A 23,772-nucleotide genomic window follows, 5' to 3' on the forward strand; every position below is an offset into this window, starting at 1 on the left:
AGCTGAGAAAAATAGGAAAGTGGATTTTGTTTTTATCTTTAACTTTGGCTAAAACCAGCTGTAGCTGTGGCTATCTCTCCAGCTAGCTTTCACATATATATTGCTTTTTAACTGTTGAGCTGTCTGCCTTTACATGACAATTTAACGTGCTATTTTCTGGGAAAATTAACTGTTACTTTTTACTTTTTTGATTAACTTTCAATTTAAGTTTTTACATGGCGAAAGAGATAGAATTGCAGCTAATAATCTGATGGCCTTTCTGTGCATCTTCTGTTGCAGGAGTGTTTGTTTAGACAAGTGTTCTGGATTAAAAATGACATAAAACCGTGGCAGTGTAATGGCAGTGACGCATCATGCACACATACAGGTGTTTACATTCACATGCACTCGTACATACTGTAATAGCAACAGATGATGGATGTAACAGCAGAGGTGTCTTCTGCTGTGCCAGACCCTGCCAGCCAGAGACACACCTTTGTCCCTAATGAAATAACCCCTTCTGACAGATGGCAAGTACCACTTTCCCTGTGTTGCATAATTTAAACTGACCCCTCTAATTGGACAATGATTCAAGTCATCAGCCAGTGAGAGAAGGTCAAGCTTGTCTGAATAAAATCCTGGTTGAGACTGACAAAGATTTGTTTGTCTTGGGAGAAATAGCAAAGTGACTCATGAATATACAGTGAAACTAAAAATACATTATTAATCTACAAGACTCAGATACAAGATTCAGCTGCTTTTATGCATAAATGATGCTAAAATTCAACAGCAATGTTGCATTAGTGTCAGCTTCTTTTAGACTTAAACTTGATCTATCTTTTATCCTCACCCTGAATGAAAAATCTTTGACTTAGATTGGCCACAAAACCTGATCTGGGACCCTGACCCTAATCCTTCAGGATTAGGGTCAGAGTCATATCCTGGAATGGTCAGGTTTAAAGCGACAAAAGATTACAGTAAATACTATATTGTGATCACTCCTCTTTGACACTGAGTGTTGTTGATATGATTTATTCTACCAGTTGCAGAAGTTGGTATTTACCTTGACCCTGACTTTTGACCAAGAGGGTATGCAAAACATGTCTCTCAGTAATCTTATCAATCGTGAGTAGTAGCACAACAAGCAGATAAAGTAAGCAGAGAGCTGGTGAGCACAGCTGATAACACTTAGCAGTCAAAGAGCCAAATATTTTCCACAAGAACTGGTGACTAAAACAAAAATAAAAGGAGAATGAAGTTTGGATTTACTGTGAGGTTCAGGTTGTTGTAGAGTTCTGCCCCCAAATGGCAAAAAGACTGCTGTTTTGTGCACAGTCATTCATTCAAAGTTCAGATTGCTGTGCCAGAAAACTGCCTGGATGGATTATGTTGCTCTTGAAGTGGTTTATTTACTGCAGCAAATTGTTAACAACCAACAAGTGTGGCTAATCCTCTTCACAGAAAGAGGCGAGGGTGGAGACTAACAACATGGAGCCTACCCACCCTGACATACTACGCAACGAGAGGCCACACATTCCTCCACTGTCTCTCACAATCAGCTGCAGAGAGAAGAAAGGACATATAGAGGAGGCGATCCTGAGTCATGCATATCTATCAAAGTCAAAATATCTCTGTATGGGACAAGAGAAGAAGAGTCTTATTAACAACGAATTGAGCAAGAAAAAACCCTCAGGAAGTGGAGTTCATTTGTCCTCCATCTCACACTTGCAGGTAACAGAGGAGGAGGATCAAACATCTCCAACAGCCAAAACACAGGAGAAGCAAGGAGCAGGGTTAGATGCAGACCCTGCACTGTGCCGTCAGAAGGGAGGCCTGAACTTGACTGTGCAGCTCAAGTAAGAATGAGGCACATTGTTTGACTGGCAGCTGGAGGTGCAGTACAGAGCAAAATTAAAATCCTGACCTCCCTTGGCGCCCAGAATCGCTGCCTGAGAGGCAGGGATTTGCTGTGGGAACTCAACTCAGGCAGGAGGAACTTAGATTGAGGGAAAAGAGGAAGGGTTTGGCAGTCGGACAGGTTGACACACAAAGAGGGCATCAGTGATCAAACTTGGGGCGACTGCGGGGAGTAGCTATCTGGTCTTGGCTGCTTAGTAGATCCCCAAGTTTGTTCAGCTGACAGATGAGGGTCCAGAAGGTGGCTAACAGGATGAGGCCGGGTGGCCACGTGGCCCCACGGGGATTACAAGCAGCAAGAAGAAGGTAAAGAGATTACACTCAGGACGGAGCCTGCTTTTTTAACCTCGTCACTGTTGTCACACTGACGGCCCAGAGGGAAACTCCGTAGCCAAAATTCCATCAGTTCACCGCCTCTCATTCCTCTACCTCTCCTCCCTCCCTTGCTCCCTCTGCTCATCCATCCATGCAGCCACCTCTGTTGTCTACAGGGATCCAACAGCATCCAGGAACTAACTAGCTGCTGAAGAACTGATCTGGAGCACGCACAGGAGTGGACCGGACTCCCTCCTAACAAGCTGAAGACCTTGTCAGCACCAATGAGGACACTTTTGCAAACTCTGCTAATGGACTCAAGATAAAGACATTCTGGATTTCATTGATGTTTGCAACAGTCTCTTTACAAATGACAACTTCAGGCTTGAAAACCACATAAATTAGCCCATCATGCTTTTGAAGTCAGGACTGTTCTTCACTTTGTGTTTGCTTACCCTCCAAGCAAGTCGAATCAAAGGTAAGAATCCTGTGGGGAGGCTGTGCTTTCCTGTTAACATGTTTGAGATTGTTTTCTTTTAGCTCCTGCCTTTGTAGTATGATTGGAGAAAGAGATGCTGTTTGTTTCAGTAGTTGCATGTATAAGTGGACAACTCTCTTTCCCTCTCTGAACAAAGTTACGACAATATAGTCCTTTACAACTGCTCAAGAGGGGCCCAAATTTGGAATATGAAAGAGGAAAGGTCACTGTCCACATCCCTTTGACTTTACTTGATGGCAAATTATCCTTTGGTGTAAAGTCTTTTCTGCAGCTTTTCTATCAGTGTGCTTCTACTGCATTGCAGGAGACTTAAAGGGGTGGTGATCCACTTCAAGGGCAGCAGGGTTTTCTAGCTAGAGGTGTGTCTGTGTGACTCTGCTATTTAAAGAACTCAAACTACAAAATGCCACCTCACCCTCAAATAGATCTTTGATTTTTAGAAAAATGCCAAGCAGCTAGCAAGCCACTCTGAAGGTCATGAATATTCACTACGAATTAAACGGGCAGAGACATATAATAGACGTTCACTGAGAAAGATAGCATCATTTCACCAGTGATAACATTTGTGTCCGCACTGGTTGTCTTGTTCAATGTGATGTGCCCGGGTGAGCTCATTATCCTAAAGGGAAACAAAAGCCATTCTGTTCCCACTGTCGCAGGATGCTAATCTTTTCTGGCTTGTAATTCTGCTGTGAGGCCTTTTTGCGGCTGCACTGGGCATTAAGGCCCGCTCAACCACTCCCTCCTCTCGCTCAGGCCCTCGTGTCTCTGCATGTGCAAGTCAGGCTTCAAGCTTACCGAGTCCTGATAAACCCATTCAAATGTTGTTTTGGTGGTGTGACATTAATGAAAACACACATGATGCGGCTAAATATCAGGCCACCTTCTGAGCTGCTGAAATGTTTGGAAGTGGAGGGTCTGTCAGGTGAATGGGGCTGCCTGACAAACACTATCCCATAAAGCTTCTGGCTGAAACATCAATGGTCACATTATATTTTATATTCTTGGTGTCAGGCCAAATTTGGATTTGAGGAAAACAATATTGTTCATTGTAGAGGTGATTATTTATGTGTAATACAGTGATTAACACAGTTTTTTTCTTTTCTTGCTCCGACATTCATGCAAAGCAAAACATCAATGAATCCTGTGTTTAGAACCTTTTTTGTGCAGCGAAGTTTCAGGGATAATCTTAGATTCTCAGTTATATTTGAAATGTCACACGAAAAAGATTTGTGTAACAATTAAGGTTAACCTCAGCTGTTTCAAGATGATAGAAACTGTTTGACATTTGACTGTGCCTTGCTGTTTCTAGATTCCATCATATTCTCACATCTGTCCTGTGGTTTAACTGCCTCGTCTCAGGCCAACCAGTCAAATCAAATCCACAGAGTGACAGTCAGGCCTTTAAAATCTTAGAAAATACAAACAAGGTACCATCTTTGCCACCTTGAAGATTTTAAGTTTTGGAAACTTAATTCATTTTCATTATGCAAAGTTTGTGTTTAAGTGTTTTAGAAGCTCCTCAGCCTCTCTGCAAGTACATCCAGAGACTACAGAGCTGCAGCAGATCCACCAGAGCAGCTTCAAGACTAAAGTTTCATTCTGCTGTACTCAGTTTACTTTCTTTTTACCTCACCTTTTCAACCTCTTAATGTCATACAAGCCCTTCGAGGGACAGATGATGCAAATTACCATCCGCTATAAACACTACGATGGCTGTTTTCAGTTTCTCTGTGTATAGAGCATCATGTTTACTGTCTGTCATTTAAGTCCACATAAGAATGTGACATTATGTTTTGACCATTGAGCTCGCCATTGAGTTGGTTTATACTACAACTTGGGTACAATGATATGTTACTACATTAATCACTGACACCCAACATATCCAGTACATCATTATTATTAATATTTTAAATATTATTTTTATCATGGCCATAATTAAGGATCAGTTCTATTACTGGTAAATCTGTCAATTATTTTATTTTTGTTCAACTTGTTTGATTGATCGAAATATGTCAAAAATTGTGTACAGAGCCCATCACAATCCCATAGCCCGAGGAGATATTTACAAATTTGTTGATTTTTGGACCAACAGTTGAAAATCCAAAAGTTGTACACAATCGTTTACAATGATATAAAACTAAGGAACGCAAAGAAATCATCTCCCAAATCCAACATTTTTGGGCATTTTTGTTAATTTTCTAATTTTTAGCTTATTATTACAAGCCTCTATCATCACTCTACAATCAATAATTCAGTACTTCTCTTTTACTTTACATGCAAATACACATAATACTGGTGTAATATTACATGTATAAGTTCATGTTACAGGGCTCATGTGTTGCACTGCATTAGCTTGTTCATATGTTTATAATGTATTGACTCATGCAAATGCAATAACACTCACTTGCAGCTTTCAACATGCTGCTTGACACCCTGTGGACTGTTCCTGTGTTGTTCTTCTTCTTGGACCACTATGCTGGACAGCACAACTCGTTGTACAGATGCCGTATTAACGTACAAAGCGTTCTCACTTGTCTTGTTTATCTAATTTATTTCTGAAGCCAATGCAACAGTGATTATATTATTTTCACTCACTTGCTCTTTTAATTCTTCTTAAACCTTCATTCTGCTCACTAATCCAATGGAGGCACAGTTTGTTATTTGGGTCTGATGACCTCGGATCTGTGTTTTGGGGCTCATAAATCCTGGCTTATTGTCTTAAAAAGTCCTCTGAGGTTTGCCACCTGGCATCACAATGAGTGCCTTTCTTCTGAAAGACTTTTATTCAATGGGGTGACTGTGTTGGAGAATGGCACACTGGTTTGTGTAATGATGTGGAATTACCTTCCTGTAATGCCTCACCGGGATGGCTGAGCTTGTTTTCTTTTCAGAAAACAAAAAATTAGGGCAGTTCTTCTCAGAATGTGTGCAGCATCTCAGTGATATCATTTTGGGAAATGTGCCCTCTCTGTGTCTGTTATTGCTTGAACCTTTTCATGTGGCAGGATTGCTTTTCTTAAACACTAAAATCACATGGTTATCCACCTGTACCTCATTTTAATCCCTTTAAGGTTCGCTGTATCGTTTTTCTGATGTATGTGTGCATTTCTGAACAGTCACTCCTGGAAGCTCCCCAGTACAAACTCATCTTTACACTGTTGAGCATCTTCAGTGATGCAACATGGCTCAAGTCGCCCATGGGCATCTCAGCCGACCGGTCCTTAGAGAGAACTCTCAACACATCTGTGCACTTTCCCAGCGTTCAGAATGATATCCTTCCAGTCACAAATTTGCACCTCAAAGCTTCAGGGCCTGGACATCTTTACACGACAGTGAATTTAAAGGCTTAAATAATTCATTGCCCCGTTATGAGATCCAAAATCACACATACACAGGACTTGTTTCTGCTAAATTGTCCCAAAACAGACTCTCAGGGACCCTCTACGTATAATGTAATTTTCACTGCAAAGCCAGATGCCGTTTATGTATAGGCAGCAGCAGAGCAAGCAGCAGTTAACTTCCAGGAATAGGGCTGGACAGATGCTATTATGTAACTTGTTGAATTAAGTATCTGTTAAATTAAACACTCCTTAGTGGTAGTTCATTCCTTGCACATTTTGGGGGAGTAGAAAGAGGCAGATTTTAAAGAAAAACTGTGAAAACATCCTATACTCCCTATAATGTAACTCAATAGCGTGTTTCATTAGACCCACCATGTCTGGCAAACAGCCATTTCTTACAAAGTCCACAACCTCAGGCCATAAGACAGGCTTTCTGTTAAAATCTTTAGGGCTGTGATGAAAATCGCATACTAACATACTGCCCACCACAGACTCAGTCAGTCTGGACTGCACACTGCCAACTATGTGAACTTTACCAGCAGACTCAAGCAATCTGTCCTCTCTGCATCACATGACTGTATTGATCTCAGCATTGCTGGTCTGAGCTATTACTGAAGAAAAATTGTTTATCATTACATTGTGTTACATTACATCACTTTCCTGTATTATTTCAAGCTGATTACAATTACTGAATATATTGGCATACAGTTTGTGTAAAATTGGTGGAGTTCCCCTTTAAAACAAAAACTTGCTTTGCCTGTGATAATAGAAACTTAGATTGTTTTTTTTTTTTGCTGGCAAATACTATTTGTAATTGCTATTTTACTTTTATTCATAAGGTCAAAGGCAACATCTTTTAACTTAATGGCTATGTCATCAAAAATCAATATACCTTTATGTTATATAAGAGGAAGATTTTCCATTATTATATAAGTAATTCCATTGTGAAGCTGTTTACATTGCAACAATCAAAGAAACAAACTCCAAAAATAGAAGTAATACAAACCATTCAGCTTACTGCAAGTGCACTATTAACTACAGAGGAATTACTACAAAGAGGTTTGGCTTTGTGTTGTTGCCCATCAGTTGCTAATTAAAACAATTATCCACAGAAACACTGCAAATCTCACACTTACATCAATGTCAACAAATTTTCAGCTACTGATCATGAAGTGCTCACATGTCATATATTTACTCAAATGTGGTGCTGAAAACTGTAAAAATCAAGCCACATTATTAGATTTCTTCTTAAACTTCTAACTTAACTGACCGTTCTTGCAGACCTTCATGATCACGGCCTTTCTGGACTCAAGGATGTGAAGTACCGACACTTTCTAGAAGCCTCCAGGCCGATCAGACACGCCACAAATGTCAGACAGGAGCAGGACGGACGTCGGGCGAAGAGGTCAGCGGTCCTCACCACAGGGGTCAAAGTGTGTCCCCAAGAGACAGTGAAGGCAGTCATCAGCAGCCATCGGGCATATTACAAACTCAGAGGTAAGAGGAAGCTTAAATGAAAACTTGAGCAAAATTATGACTGAACATCCAAATGAGCCTTTCCTTTAACATTGACTGCGACTTAGTCAAACAGAGATGTCTCAGCAGCTGGATAAATAACTGTCTGCTTTGATGTTTTTTTGCATTTGGAACTTTTTGCAGAGAGGATAACAAATATATTTTAATCCGCTCAAATGTGTATCATTCTCTAAATCTTATCAATGAATTTGCAAACACATGCATGTAGCTTAACAGTGTAAATACTTATTATTTGTTATTTGTCTTCAATGTTCAGAGGCGGGTGAAATTGATATGATGCCACTGAATGATGCACTGAAACTTTATAGTGAAGTGATATAATGAGGCTATATGCAAATGTCCTTTGTCCAAGTCAGGTGGACTGTGTATGATTTAACAGGCATAGACTGACACCTTGGCTGGTCCAATTGCTTAGTAATTCAGATTGTTCCACGGCAGCTGTTGCGGCATATGATTTTAGAACATGGCACATTAATTTGATGTGTTGGAGGTAGTCACGTTGTTTCAGAAATGAATTTGTCAGAGAATAATTCCCACACATCAAGACACTGGACGGTGTGGAGCTTGTTTCCCCCACAGAGGCTGATAAAACACACCATAGCTTCAGGGGGTCTTTGTGCTCATGATTTTAATATTCACAAAAATGTCACGGACATTCACTGAAACAGGCACTCCATACGCTGTGTGCTGTCCCAATCACATCATGCTAAACATGTTTTGTGAGTTATTGTAGCATGGTGGCATTTTACGCTGTGATGTGCTGCGTATTCATATGTAAAGCTGCGTGCAATAATAAAGTAATCTTATAGATAAACACAAGCAGGATCAATATCCACAATCCATCAACAGTTATTTGATTTCTCCATTCTTTAACTTCCATCCTGTGTGCTCTTGATGTAAATATATGAAATGTCTCCTCATCCTTTCCATATGTTTTAATACTATAAGATTAGATGGTGCCATATATTCAGAGTTATTCATGACTGCTGTGACATACTTATCATGCGATATCCCTTCAGTTTGTCAGGAAGCGATTTGGGAAGCGTTCCGGATCTTCTTGGACAGAGTCCCGAACTCAGAGGAGTACAGAGCCTGGGTTTACACGTGCCAGCATGAAAACCTCTGCATGGACGACTTGGCCCAGAACTTCAGCAGCTCTCAGGAGCACCTGGACATGGTGGCCCGAGTGAGTCCAGCACCAGCGTGACCGAAATACTCTCTCTGTCCACTCTAATCACAATATGTTCGCACAGTGTGGCTGTTTTCTTGTCAGTCTTCAGTGTCAATCTGTGAAAGCTGATTTCCTGTTTCTTATTTCCAGAGAGTAGCTGAGCAAGGTGAAATCGAAGGGTAGGTGCAGAATTTCTTCTTAAATTCTGTGTTTCCTGCATGTGTGTGCAGTCGTTTCTTCTTGGATACAATTTTAAACAAAAATGTGTTGACAGGAAACTTTCAGTCAGTAAATAATTGGTGATTAATTATCAGTGTTCAGTTGAAAACATGAAAGCGTCTGAGGAGCTACAACATCAACATCTCTGCTCAAAACGTTCAGACTAGCAGAGAAAAAAGGAATATTGGGGAAATCAGACAAACATGAATGTTGATGATTTTAAGCCTTAAAGATTCAAACACACACATTTCCTGCAGCAAATCATTACTGTTGTCTAACTAACTTCCAAATGTCTTCTTTTATTTCCAGAGATGTTCTTGGAACCCCAGAGCCAGGAAGGGAGTGTGAGTTAAATGCATCAATACTTTTGACATTCAATGAAAGCAATACATTTTCATAGTAGCATCATAAATTAACGGGCGAGTTGCTGTTTTGTCTCAGGCACCTGGACACCCCCACTGATTCTGCTGCCAACTGAGGAAGACGTGGTAAGTCTAACCACAAAGAACCATGTTGGGCTGTTTTGAATGGCTTCAGTTTAATAACAAGGCCACCTGACTTTTCTTTGCCAGATCCAAGAAGACCCCAACATGATCAAAGAGAACTATGAGGTGTACATCGTTGAGTTCAGCGTCACCATCGTGGACCCGGTGTACAGCAAGCTGCTCAGGGACCCAGAGGCTCTGCAGTACAGTGACATGAAACAAGAGCTCACAGACAAGGTGAGAGCCAGGTGTGGGTTTACAGGCCCACAGCAAACGTCCGCCGTCCTCTGAGGTGCCTGTGTTACCTCTCTGTAAACACACACTTGATAACAAAGCTGTGTTTTAAAAGCGTACTGAGGGAAATTAAACCCTGAAATTGTGCTCAAAATATTTATCACAACAGCTGTTTTGTCACTTGGAACATCTTCGCCAGCAAGATATCCTCCTCTGTCTCGGCCTGTATTCTTCCCTTCAGAAGCGTTCTTTGACAGTAGTGTTATATCATTATGAAAGATGTCTTCCAGTGAGATCAACGTCATTGCCAGCTTCTTAGGCCTAGTGAGGTGTAAAACTCACCCTGATTGATTTAACAGCTTTAAGGTTGCAACGAAAGGGACTTTAGGTAAGACTCCTAAATGACCACAAGCCTGAAATAGTAAGATCTAATCATATAGATTATCTCCGACTAAGAAGGCATTGACTCAGACTCTTACCAGAGCGCTTAAGAATCACTTCTACTGCTGAAACACCATTAGTATATCATTTCTTTCTTTTTTTTTTTTTTTAAAGAACTGAATGTAAGAATTAGAAATGAACCATCACACTCCTCTTTTTTCAGGATGGTCACAGTATAATCCTGCTGGACTCTGCATCTGCATGTTGCTGCCTTTCTGTTACAAATTCTTAATATCACTTGCATCGTCGCACCTGTTGTCAGTTTGTCATTATTTTTCAGAGCCTGCTCCCTCCCCTAACTATCACCTGACTTCCAGACTCACATGCAAACCTGTTCCCAATCCCCTAATCAGCTCCCTGGCATCTATAAAGGCCATTGCTCATCAGTTTGGCCATTGTCTTAATGTTCAGCTGTCTTTTTACCTGCTTGTTAAGTCCATGTGTCTACTGTTTTGTACTTTTTGCCTGCTTTCCCCCTTTTGCTTAGTTTTCCTGTTTGGATCAAACACTGATTGGCAAACCCTTTTTTGAATTTTGCACACAGTAATCCTTTTAATACATTCATCTAGGTCCCTTACACGCAAAACTGAGCCTTTAAAGTCACACATATACGGCAACTAACAATTATTTTTTTATTGATGAATTTGCTTTTATGTCCCTGATGACTCAAAATGTTAAAATAGTGAAAAATACCTGTTAAAATCACAGTTCAAGGAGATGCCTTAAAACATCATGTTTAGTCCAACCAGCTGTCCCAAAACCCAAACTCTGCTGTTGTGTATGACAAAGAGACTCACGGGCTCCTCACATTTGAAACACTGGAAATAGGAACTGTTTGCCATTTTTGCTTAAAATTGTCTGTTGATTAACTGATCAATCAGACAACCAATCGTTGCAGCTGTAGTAAGGTTAGTGAAAATGCATGTCTTAGATAATTCAGTGGGTTTTGTAGAGAGTTTTATTTACCTGAGATGTAAAGAAGCATGAATCCTTTAGTCTTAAAATCACTTAACATAGAGATACATAGTTTTTGCAGGACAGCAAAGCCCAAAACTGCAAAACAGAATGACTGGGCAGAAAATGCTCAAGTTTCTTTCAAATCTATTTCTTTTTAACATCTTGTTTTTCTTTGTATAGATGCTTCATGTGTTTGAAAAACTTCCAGGATTCAAAGAAATTCGTGTTGTGGGATATCGGTGGGTTGAATCAAGTTTTATTAAAGTTTTTTTTTTCTTTTTTAAGTTTTGGCACTTTGGTTGTGCTTTGTAATACTGATTGATTTTGACAAAACACAGTAAATAAGACTCAAAACATAAATTTCTTATACTTTCCCCCTGAATTGGCTTTTATTGAAGCAATTTATGACTCAAGTCTGAAGAGAAACTATAACATCCCCAAAAATATCCTCTTTTGGGATACAACGACTCAGAAATTGCCTTAGCAGACATCCATTACCAGTGAAGTCCGCCTGTTATGAGGGTTTCTGACATGATTTGTTGTGTTGACCAGCTCAGAGGATGTGTCTGTGCGTTACGCCGTCGTCTTTAATGGAGACACAGAGCTCAACGATGATCCTGAAGGTCTTGAGGAGCCCGACACAGAGACAGATGAGGATGTAAATGCTCCTAAACTGAAGCACATCATCGTAAAGGCCTTAAAACAGGAGCCTTCACTACCGTTGGACATACAGACACTCAGCTTTGAGGCTGGTAAGCATAATACCATACCGTTTACCTGAATAAGATATCAGGTTAATGCTCAGAAAAGGATTTTAGTGCTGTAATGTTTTATTATTCCTTTTCAGTAACCACAATTTATCCAGTTGCGGAGCTTGGCATGAACCCTGTAGAGAGCGTTGTTTCTGAGGACGACGCCACACAGGCACCTACGCTGGACACTGCTCCCACCCAAAGTTTCTTCCCCACTGTGGCAGTGATAGAAAACTCTCTGGAAGCTTCTACAGTCAAACCAGAAACACACACCTTTGTGCCTTTCATCTCAAACGTCCTTCCAGAAGCTACGGCTGCTGTCACAGATGAGACTCCTTTAATGGCGGGACTAGAGGAGGAATCCACAGAGGGTACCGCTGAGGAGCCCGGAGACATTATACTGGAAACTATCACAGAAAAGGAAGAGGAAGCAGAGCCAGAGGTGGAGGAGATACCAGCAGCCGAGCCTGAGGACGGAGGTGAGGCTGAGCCTGAAGAGCGGGTGACAGACGGTAAGGTTGAAGTGGGATTAAGTTAGATTTAGATTTATTTGCCCTTTTGCAAGGAAAATTGTTTCCACCTTCCATACAGCCTCAGAAACTGGACAGAAATACATCAAAACTCAGCAATTTGGCACATTGTCAAACTTGTTGATGTTGATGTTCAATCAAGACTCAAAACTTTATTGATTAACCAAACATTTGATTGCAGTGTGGAGACACTGAGAGCTATTGACAGAAAACAGGAAGAAACTCAGGATCGAACTCCAACTTTACCCACACTTTGCCGTCATGGTCTGGTTTCTAAGTCTTGATTCTGCTGATGGTGGGAAAGAGTGAGCTCACTGTTGTTATGGGCAGGAGACACAAATACAGGAACATCCCTGATCTAAAAGTAAGAAGGAGAAGTAAGCTTGAGTGGATGATGCTAAACCAAAAGAAATGAATTACTAAAAATCTAACAATAATTACAATTAGACTTGGTGATTCAGTTTCACATGTGGAGATTCCCCCTGCTAAGGCAATACATCATATTAAAACCCATAAACCAGCAGCGGCCTGCTGGTGGTCAAGTCATTACAAACTTATGCTGTGCAGCCAAATTTTGTTCAAACCTGCAGAACTTTGTTTTAAAATCTAGTGGAGTTTCCAAAGATCCCAAATGTGTCAGGCTTGTCAAGCTGAATTTAGGGGGAGTTGTGTATGAAATGAAACTGTAGAAATATTTTGGGAAGTATGCTTCCTCTCTTCCTTTGCGAGAGTTAGATGAGAAGCTCGATACCACTCTCATGTCATGCTAACTAGAGCCAGCAGATGACTAGCTTAGCTTACCTTAGCATTAAGACTGGAAGCAGAGGGAAACAGCTAGCCTTGCAATTTCCAAAACTCGAAACTCCACCTACTACCACCACTAAAGCACCTCACCTGTCGTATCTCATCTGTTTAATTTGACATACAGTTGTGTAAAAAAGATTTGTGGGGAGGTACGTGGTGTAGCATAACAGTTAGCAGAGATGCTAGTTGCCTTGCAATCTCACTTGGATGGCAAGACTCCAACTCAGAAAGCAGACCTAACTGCACTCTGCTGTTGTTCACCAAGAAAGACTTACAGATGATATTTTCCCAAAAGTAATTTAAAATTCCTGTTTGTGAGTCGATTGAAAGAACAAGATTGAAACATGCTAATCATTGAGCTTTAGAGGTGCTGGTTAGAGTATTCTTGAACTGTTGAGAAAGTGACACTAACTGTTTCCCTCTGCTTCCAGTCTTTATGCTGTGCTAGGCTTATTGCTTTCTGAGAGGAGCTCCATGCATAGCTCACAAACATGAGAATGGTATTAATATTCGAGTCTGACTTCTGGTAAAAGACTGAACAGTAACCGTAAAAGGGAAACTAAATGGGAAACTGTTAATTTAGAGGTTTACATGGTTTACATAGCATAATGGCTGGAGTAGAGGTGGCTGTGGTCAAAAGCAGCATCAGCAGAGCTCCCTGATCATCAAGTAGTGAGATATAATGGGTTCTGGTTCCTATTAGCTGAAACAGCATAGCATGATGCATGAATGTCCTGTCTAAATTACAATCATACATGTACATAACAATTATGCACAAACTTCTTTTTGGATTTTATTTTACAAGAGCCTGAACCTGCTGGCGAAGTCTTTGAGGAACATCCAGAGCAACAAAATGAAGACCTTCCCTTGGCAACTCCAGACTTCCAACCAGAGGAAGAAATCACTGATCCACCTGCTGAAGTTTACCTACCAGAGTCTACAGGGCCCACCGTTACTGAGATATCTGTCATAGAAGCAGCAATCCCAGTCTCTATGCCATCATCTCATGAGGATGCCGTCCAAGGCATTGAACCAGAAACAGATGTAGAGCCTTTGCCATCCCCGGCAGAAAGCGGCGAAGCCCCCGAGGACAGAGATGAAGCTAGTGGAGGGCACAGCGGAGCGACCTCGGCCTCAACAGAACTGCCTCCTGACAACTCCAACAATCAAGAGGATGTAGGGTCAAGTCAGAATGGGACGGAGGTGGAAGTGACCGAACCCCTGGAAGAAGAGAGCGGTAGTGGATTCCCCTCAGAGTCTGACGAACGTCCTTACGAATCCACAGCTGCACCGGCCATGAGACAAGCCAGCACCCCTCTGATGACCATAGTGGATAAGAACAAAGAGTTAGTGGTTTTCTTTAGCTTGAGGGTCACTAACATGATGTTTTCAGATGACCTGTTCAACAGGAGCTCCCCAGAGTATAAATCACTGGAGAATACCTTTCTTGAGCTGGTAGGTACACAAGCTTTTGTGCTGGATATCATGTTTTTGCATGCTACATTCTCATATTTGCTTCATTTGTAATATATACTGCTAAAATTAGGTTTCAGATGACATTTTCTTAAGTTGGTTGTCTAGTTGGTGCTTAATCTAAATCTCGCCCTGCACATGTGAGGATGCACTTTGCAGTAAGCCTTATCCTCACTGCTGCTTTATTAAATCCTCAAATTCACAGTAAATTATAATAAATTTAGATATATATAATTTTTTATATTTTAAAAATGTTACAAAGTGTGATAAGGCTTTAAGCAATCGCCAAATTCTTGTTCAAATCTGCAGTATGATAAAACTTTAATTTCAGAGGAGCCAGCTGTCAGCTGTATAAAGAATTGCTCTGTTTCACTTAGACACAGCACTCTGGGTCCAAAAACTCGCCAAACCCTGGAGCTTCCAGTAAATCTGGGGCTAGGAGACAGACAACTTTAGCCTCCATACCGGTATTCTTTTTTTTTCCATATTGGAACTACATCTCCAATGCCTCAGAGAGAGCATGACCTTTCTATTAGCCTACTTAACTAACCTTTCCAGAATGCAGTATCTAACAATCTGAATGCACCTTACATTTCTGAAACACTCAGCTTTAGTTTGGAGCTTTGCTTTGCTTACATTAGACATTAGACCTCTCTGCTTCACCTGCTCATGTCTGTTGGTCTGGCTCTAATATTGCTTGTTATTGTGTGTTTGGCCTTAATTTTTTTTTTTTTTTTTGAATTGTGCAGAGCTTTTGGCTTTTTCAGGGACTCTTTAGATTTTGTGTGACTCACATCATTTTGTAAAATTTGTGTCTGCAAGGGATTTGTCTGAAGTTCTGGGCTACAAAATGAAAACAGGCTTCTGCTACTTTTTGCTAATTTAAAAATTTTACAAAACAACAGTGGCAAACATGGTCTAAATGAATAGTTCAGCATCTCAGGGAATGCGCATATTTTTTGCACAGAGAAGCAAAGGAAGCAAAGCGAATGTTTGTCTCGCATATCTGTGCAAATGTGACTGATGTAGCATTTGATTCATCCTGGGATAGGTGCAAATTTTCAGTCTTTATGCTAAGCTACACTAACTGGTCGCTAGAGGAAGCATTATATTATATATAAGTGGACAGACCCAAGAGTGAAATCAATCATCTCATCTAACTGTTGGCAAGAAAGCAAATGAGTGTAATTCCCTAACTGTCAAACTATTCCTTTGAAGAACAACAGTGTAAGCAAAACATCTGTTATCCTTTCTTTGTATAGACAAGGTCTCTGGTGTGATCAGCTATAAAGATGCTGCTTGTCAAACTTGCTTTGTATCATAATGGAGCATGCAATGATAATTATCCATCTGCTGTGGGACTATAAGTTTGTGTTAATGTGTACAGTAAGTCTGGTGAGGCTAGTCTCACCAACAAAATCCAGCATTTGCTTTTGTGCATTTGCTGCTCCTGTGTGACAGCATTGACCTGTGTGTTTGTGCATGGTTGAAGCCTTAAAGATAAACTTACAGAGTGAATCGATGAATAAATGAATCAATGTGGAGCAGAACAATGTGATAATAGGCTTAGTAAACCAAAAAGGAAAGTCATGCACCTGTATTTTGTGTTGCTAAAACTGTATCACTTTGTACATGCTGGAGCGGAAACTAGCCCAGGGTAGTCTGAATCATGAGACCTGGGTCTGCCTTAGTCATGGTAGGACTCAGAGGTTTGTGACTTGTGGTAAGAAGCTTTAAGTAATTCTGGTCAGTTCCAGCACCACACACATTGTGCTATTAATGGTTCCAATCTGCTTAGTGCGACATCAGTCAGGTTTGTGTGGACATCTGTATGCATGTAGCATTACTGTATCTGCTCTGTTCTAAAGATACGATTTGTGTTTCCTACTGCAGGCAACAAGACACTGAATAAAATAGATCACAGATTGGACGAGGTTTGTTTTGGAGCATTTGTGTGTAAACCCAATGCACATATTTGTTCTGGCAAATAGGTTGCATTGCTGTTTTACTCCAAATAAGAGTTTTAAATTTGCATTAGCTGCTGGCAAGCAGGTGAGGGCTCTGTCACTTTAAACCAGCACCTATTAGCGAACATCAAAGCTAGAAGCATCACTTGACATCCCTATTTAGTTTCAAGGCTTACCCCCAGGTTGACAGAGAGGACGTATTTTTAGGTTCGCTCAGAGGTGCCCTGCGCTCTGTGTGTTATGTAAAGGCCTCAGCCTCTAACTGAGGAGGTGCATCGATACAAATTGGATTGTGTGTTTGCTGCAATGCCAAGAAGCAAAGGGAATATGAGCTACTGGGCCATGTGGGCTTAGACTTCTGATAGAGAGCGACAAGCCTTCTGGGTTAAGATTATTGGTAATGTGCAATATTTTTAGAATTATCAATCATTTTCACTCATCTTTGATAGTAGTATACAAGTTTTTTTTTTGATTTTGCATTCTGATACAGAATTTTTCCTGTCAAGTTTTAGACTATTTTCATGGCAGGTGTATAAATAATCGATGTCTGCACCACATCAGAGAATACAATATGAAGTAGTAGGGACACATCAGCTCAAATTCCATACATACATAAATATTGCAGCCAAAAATCAAAAGCAATAATGAAAATAACACTCCATCTCCAATATTTAATGGTTGCCCAAACCGTGGTTTCTGCAGTTCTCCTCATTTATCAATGTATTTAGCTTCCTGGCAAAACAAATGTGGTCAGACGTTTGAACTGGTAAGTATTTTTACCATCTATTCTCTATTGTCACTATTTCATTAGGAATAGTAATCATATCTTCCTTTAAATGGGCTATATAGGCAGAGGAGGGAGCTCATATTTAAAACTGGCTGGGTTTTATATCATTGAAAAATAGAAATGAAGAATATCAAATAATATACATTCCCTTTAAGGCCCATTTAAATGGACATAGTGGAATGTTTTGTTGGCTATTGGACCCCATTTGTGATATTGTATATCCACTGTCTCTCATATGTATACTGTATATACATATATAAGAACCATTAGCCCCCAGTGCCTTGCATTTCCCCCTGTTTGCCTTTGCCTGACACCTCCATTACTCCTGTACCTACTGGTTTGTGAAGCAACCAATAAAATTGGACATGGAGGTTGGAATGACTTTATTTTACTGAACATTTTCATGGTAGCATAATATTCTGTTTTCAACATCAGAGCAGGGATGTTTCATCAGGTTTTCCAAAACAAGAACCAGTAGATACATGTGTAACCTCAGAGAAGCATATGTGATTGTGCCAAAGACTGACATTATGGTTGTGTTTGTGCCATGCTGTTTACATGTCTTCACAAAGATCTGCTGTATATGGGCAAGAGAGAGGTGTACAATATCACTGTTCTTCCTTAGACCTCAATACAGACTGCACTGAGGTTTGTTGTGAAAGAACTTGGCTTTGACCTTATGTGGAGAGCAATAGAACTACAGATCGGTATCTAATCTACAGTGTACATGTAATACTTGGCTGTGCATTGAGACAAATGGATGACCAAACAGCAAGCCGTGTGTGCACTTGTACTGCAGGCTGTCGCCCATTTGTTCGGGGTGTTAGACCCCCTCATTTCCCCTCTTTTCTCAGAGACTATTAGCTATAGGGAACTAGCCCTCGGTAACTGTCTGCCAGTGATAAGTGAAGTAACCCGATCAGAGCAGAGCTCCTTAAGGCCTCTTATCTCCCGCTCGACAGCCAGGCCAGCTAAAGCATCGTAATCTCTGCCTCTCACACTGTGGCTGTTTGATGTTTGCCTCGTCTGTAGTGAACGTGAATTAGCTGGAAGGAGAACAGTTTGGATCGATGAGCATTGGTGCAGGTCCATTTCTTGAGCTGGTTTACTTCCTCCCCGCCTTAATATCACTACCGTCATCAGCCCATCGTCTTAGACTGGTTTCTCAGGTATCCGAGCTGCAAGTTTGAGTCTGTGGGAACATTTTTTAAATGCAACAGTGTGGAAAATTGTTAGGAGTTAATGTGGCTGGATAGACGTACTTTTACTGCACAAATGGTTTGTAAACCAGGTGTTGGTGATGGTGTGTGGGCTACTGTGGTGCTGCACAGCCAGAGAGCGATGACAGAGACAGTGAAGGCTTTTCCCACCAAATATTCACATTTCTATGGCATAATAATTGATATATGGTAAAATAGATGTCAAAAGGTCAAAGATTCTGCTCTGAACTCTTTTACCAACTATTAGTTGCTGCGTTTCGGCTTTTCAGGTCTGTACAGTCAGTGGGATAATGGATAGCCTGCTTGACCCAACAATAAGATACAGCATGCATGCTATCTGTTAGGCACTCAGCATAAAAGTCTTCATTGAACAGCATATATTATAAATTTCTTTTGGACTTGAGATTGCTTTGATGTCATGCAAGTCTTCTTTTAAGTGTCTGATCATCTTGTGTTCTCAGGCTCTTCAGTGACTAGAATTAGCATGTTCTGTGTTCTCATGTACTAATGCTCATAAACCTAACCCTAATTCTGTTCTGGATCTAATTACACAGTCAGCACAGTAATGGCAGGATTTCATGCTTGCATCAAAATTTAATTACGAACTATTCATAGCGTTCACACTGTAAAATGTGACCTGAATATTTCACAATCAGCTACGACAACCTCAGTCCTGTCTATGTGGAAGTAAAATCACAGGTGGATGTGGTCCATGCTGCCCTGGTCTTCCTCTCAGGAGGACACAGGTCTTTACTGACACTTTACACTGACATCATATCATGAACCTAAACATCCAAGTGGAAATCTTTGTCCTCCTTAGATCAAGAATGATCCCCTTTCACCCTGTGAGATGAAATCTTGCTTGAGTGTTGCTTTCCAGGAACACTATGCTCATGTCTCTACTGCAAACAAGATTTTCTCACTGATCACGACCTGAACAGAAAACTCATTGATTAAATTTAAATTAATTTGCTTTCCTCTTCCTTCCCCACAGCTTCTGCCATATCTGCAGTCCAACCTGACTGGATTTAAGCAGCTGGAAATTCTCAACTTCAGGAACGGCAGCGTTGTGGTAAACAGCAGGATGAAGCTGGACAAGCCGGTACCTTATAACGTCACAGAAGCTGTTCACTGCGTGCTTGAGGACTTCTGCAGCGCGGCATCTAAACGGCTCGACATTGAGATTGACAGTCGCTCCTTAGAAGTAGAACCAGGTGAAAAGTCCTTGCATGTGACCTTATTAAACACACCTTTTGAAAGCAGACACCTTCATTCACATCAATCAAAATGGCCTTAAATTTCTGCCCTGCATCTGTAGACAGGTGGACACTGCATTAATATTAATGAGCCATCATCTCTCTTCCCTGTCTGCTTCTCCTCTTCGCCTCTGTTGGTTTCAGCTGACCAAGCAGACCCCTGTAAGTTCCTGGCCTGCAATGAGTTTTCACGCTGCGTGGTGAACAGTTGGACTGATGAGGCAGAGTGTCTGTGTGATCCGGGCTACAGCACTGTGGACGGCCTGCCGTGTCAGAGCACCTGCGTTACGCAGCCAAACTACTGCCTGAACGGAGGCATGTGTGAAATAATCCCGGGGCATGGAGCCACCTGCAGGTACACAAAAGCTGACGAATGAAAAAACATGACCTCAGCATGTTTAAAGAATAAGTAGGAGAGAAGGAAGGAGAGGAGGAAGGAGGAGGGAAAAATGACAAATCACAAATCTGTTTAAGCCTTTTTGAATGGAGAAGGTGTATTTTGCTATAGATCCAAAAGATTCTACACATTTCTTTCTGTCAGGCAGCCATTACTTTGTATTCATTTCACGACTGTACCCTGCAAAGGCTTGCTTGAGGTACAGTATTGAAAACCGTTCCTTGGTGGTGCATTCAGGGTCATTCAAGATTTGAGAGCTGACTACTGAAAAACAGACCTTTGCTGTCACACCCAGAAGAAAAACAATAAGCATGTATTGATGGCTCATGTCTTTCTTAGTTTCTTGCAGCTATCATTGCTGTTCAGCAGCCAACTCTAAAGCAGCTAACTCGAAATCTCGGATGTTTTGCTCGAATGCACCAATAAGAATTAAACAGTGGGACCAGTGAAACTCTTTCATCACTCTAACTCACAGTACATATGTTTTCTCGTCTTCAGATGCCCTGTGGGTAAATACTGGCACTACCATGGGGAACGCTGCAACGAGCTGGTGTCAATGCCGGTAGACCCTTCGCTAATCGTAACCTGCCTTGTGGGAAGTCTCTGCCTTGTTTGTGCCATCATTGGCATTTTGATTTTCATTAACAAGAAATGTGTAAATACCAGAAAGGCTGTCACTTTGGTGTAAGTATGAAACCATTTTATTATTTATATTTTGAAGCATTTCCGTTGCAGGGTGACTTGTGCTGTGTCTTCACCTCATCTCCTCTACATTGTAGGCACACCCTTGCTCCCTATGCCTTTGAGAATACTTTGAGGGTGAACCCCGTATTTGAGAATGATGATGGTGTCTTAACTCAAGTGTCCACATTGCCGTATGCTTCGAGTTCTGCCTCTTCACAATCCCAACAGTCTGAACAGGAACATTTTGCCTCAATTGAAAATATACACCTGAGTATTGAGGTACACAGTGCTGCACAGCACAAAGACTAAACTAACTAACCTCAAACCTTCAGCTCCAGGAATGTCAACTAATACGCTCAGCAAATAATTGTCTTGTTTTGCTGCTCTCATCCTCCATCTATTTCATCTTTGTCTTGTGTGGAGAACTTTATATTCACCATCAAAGCTGACAAACTGTCTGATGTATCTTTTAATCTTCCTTCAACAATGTTTGAAACTGTTGTGTGTGACTTTCATAGTAATTCCATGTAGATCAAGGTCAGTGTTTGCTCAGATGCCTTCCTCCGCTGAATCAAACACAGTTTAGACCTTTTCAAGAACACACGATCCACAACTTTGAAGAGGCTTTGTGCCAAATCCAGCAAAAGCTGTGTAGTTTTAACTCCGAGCTCTGCACTAGCATCTGTAGGTATAATCTTCTACAGTAGATCTGTCTGTGTTAGATCCTTGTGTTGCTTTTATTCACATTGCATCTGCTTATCTGATTGAAGAGCCGCTGGTTGTATGATATATTAATGAAGCACACTGCATCCACTGAGCCTGCCTACTCTCTGTCTCCACAGATCCCCAGACAACTCTACACAACCAGATCAGAAAAGTTAGTCTCAGAAATGGTGGATTTCCATCACTGTATACCACACAATGAGGTGAGGACCAAAGAGACATACTCCTACCCCCAAAAAAGGAAGAACATTTGGGTGCTACAATGACACTTATTCAGAAAATGTACAACGATAGGACCTTAAAGTATCTTCAGAGACTTCAGACTTCAATATGCATTTTACTGTGTGGTCAAAGTGTTGCTGATATTCAATAACAACCTTTACATCAAATATTTTACAGCTCTATGACGCATGCAAAGGTAAACCATCGGTGCATGTACTATAGCGCATGTTGATTTTTCACTTGCAAACCAAATCACTCTTGACTTGAGGATTTAAACAATAACTTTAACATGATCTAAAAAAAAAATACTTCGGGAAAAGGATCAAATATTAACCTTGAAATGATTTCCACATAGTGAAATCTTAGTGTTGAAAAATATATATATGATAGTACGGAAGTTACTGCATATGAATTGCGTTCTTAATAACATAACTCTAACCCTCTAGTGCCCAGAATAAGGCATTAATAAGTATTTTACAATGTCTAATAAAGAGCCACATTGCTACTAATATGCATGATAATGTGCAGCTAGTTAATGGTGAATGTTTGACCTCAGTCACCAATAAGCAAATACCTCCTATATGTAGCTACAACCACCTGAAATGAGCTATTTTCCATTCTCCTCTTGTCTCTTTGCAGACGTGGCGACAGCCAAATGAATACAGAACATGCTGCGTGTTAAGGGCATCGGATAACGAATGTTTTGAGGTCACCGTTCTTTGATGACACCCCGTTCGTCTGAGCAAAGACTAAGGTTGCTGTTTGACCGAATGTGGGACGCTTGGGACAGTAGAGAAGTCACAATGGTGTTAAAGTGTTGTGTTATCGTTCATAGTGATTGTGTCTTGTTAGACAGAGGGCTATGGATATTAAGGTGGACTTAGGTTGTCTTAAAGTGGAACCTAATATTTATTCTATATATTGAATGGTAGGAACATTTCCTGTATACCCTTGGCAAAGGTTCTTCTTTCCTCACAATGAGGTATTTATTATTACAAACTGATACACATGTGGTATCTTCAGTCTAGACTGTAAAATGTTGTTTATTGTAACGCTCTTCTTCACCGTTGTTGTGTCCCAAAAAGAGAATGAATGTATAAGCTGTTGACTTGGGTCATGACATATTGTTTATAGAAATATTGTCTGTCCTATTCAAAACAACTCTTCCCACTAATCACTTGTCTTTTGAGATTTGGAAATTTTTTTTTACACATTTTGCATTTAAAAGCAAATAATAAAATGTTGTTTTTTTGCATTAAGAGAGGTGGTTTTGCTTGTTCTTGACTGCACAAAGGTTGTTTGGTTGTGTGATGAATTGGAAAACATTTATTGATGAGTTAAAGGTGGAAGGCAACCATCTTTGTGGTTGAAAAGCACAAAAATCACAACATGTTTGCAGACGAATCAAGGACACATCCACTTACTGTTTACTAATGGTTACTGATTGTGACTCTAAATGCATTGGAAGAGCCATGAAAAAGATAATATGGAGAAAAATGCGCTGAAGAGGCCCTGAAGTACAAACATGTTTCTATGTTGTGTATGGCTGTTTGCTGGTGTTAATTTAATTAAAAGCAGAAAAACCCAAAATATCCACACAGGAGAAGCTTAAATTGGTTTTAATCCAGTTGATCACTTAATGGGAGTGAGCCTCAGATCAGCGATGACATCAGCAGTACATTAGCCTTTGTTGTTTAATTAATGTACACTTTAATCTCGTTAGCTGCTGTTACCGTTAGCATGGCAGATCCATTTCCAGAGCACTAACAGCTAGCTGACTAAGTTTGTGAATTAACTCAATTGTTCTCACTTAACAATTATCTACAGAATGAATCATTAGTTACAGTATGTATTTCTCAG

General features: G+C 40.6%; 1 protein-coding gene across 6 annotated transcripts; it reads left to right on the plus strand.

Moving 5' to 3' along the window:
- Window positions 1–2,265: 2,265 nt before the first annotated feature.
- Window positions 2,266–23,114, plus strand: impg1b (interphotoreceptor matrix proteoglycan 1b). 6 transcript variants are annotated; one of them, XM_076748007.1, is made up of 19 exons: window positions 2,266–2,689; window positions 7,336–7,551; window positions 8,610–8,776; window positions 8,912–8,940; window positions 9,290–9,324; window positions 9,422–9,468; window positions 9,553–9,702; window positions 11,278–11,336; window positions 11,650–11,849; window positions 11,945–12,361; window positions 13,989–14,638; window positions 15,034–15,123; window positions 19,625–19,844; window positions 20,031–20,241; window positions 20,782–20,967; window positions 21,063–21,246; window positions 21,810–21,893; window positions 22,090–22,108; window positions 22,552–23,114. In XM_076748007.1, the coding sequence occupies exons 1-19, from the start codon at window positions 2,623–2,625 to the stop codon at window positions 22,569–22,571; spliced, it is 3,051 nt and encodes a 1,016-aa protein (XP_076604122.1). In that variant the 5' UTR covers window positions 2,266–2,622; the 3' UTR covers window positions 22,572–23,114. The 6 variants fall into 6 exon arrangements, 5 of the variants coding, with proteins under 5 accessions (XP_076604122.1, XP_076604120.1, XP_076604121.1 ...); XR_013078127.1 differs by lacking the exon at window positions 21,063–21,246 and having other exon boundaries at window positions 22,552–22,643; XM_076748005.1 differs by lacking the exon at window positions 22,090–22,108.
- The last annotated feature ends 658 nt before the right edge of the window (window positions 23,115–23,772 follow it).

This window comes from Chaetodon auriga, chromosome 14, assembly GCF_051107435.1.
Source record: "Chaetodon auriga isolate fChaAug3 chromosome 14, fChaAug3.hap1, whole genome shotgun sequence".
Taxonomy (NCBI): domain Eukaryota; kingdom Metazoa; phylum Chordata; class Actinopteri; order Chaetodontiformes; family Chaetodontidae; genus Chaetodon; species Chaetodon auriga.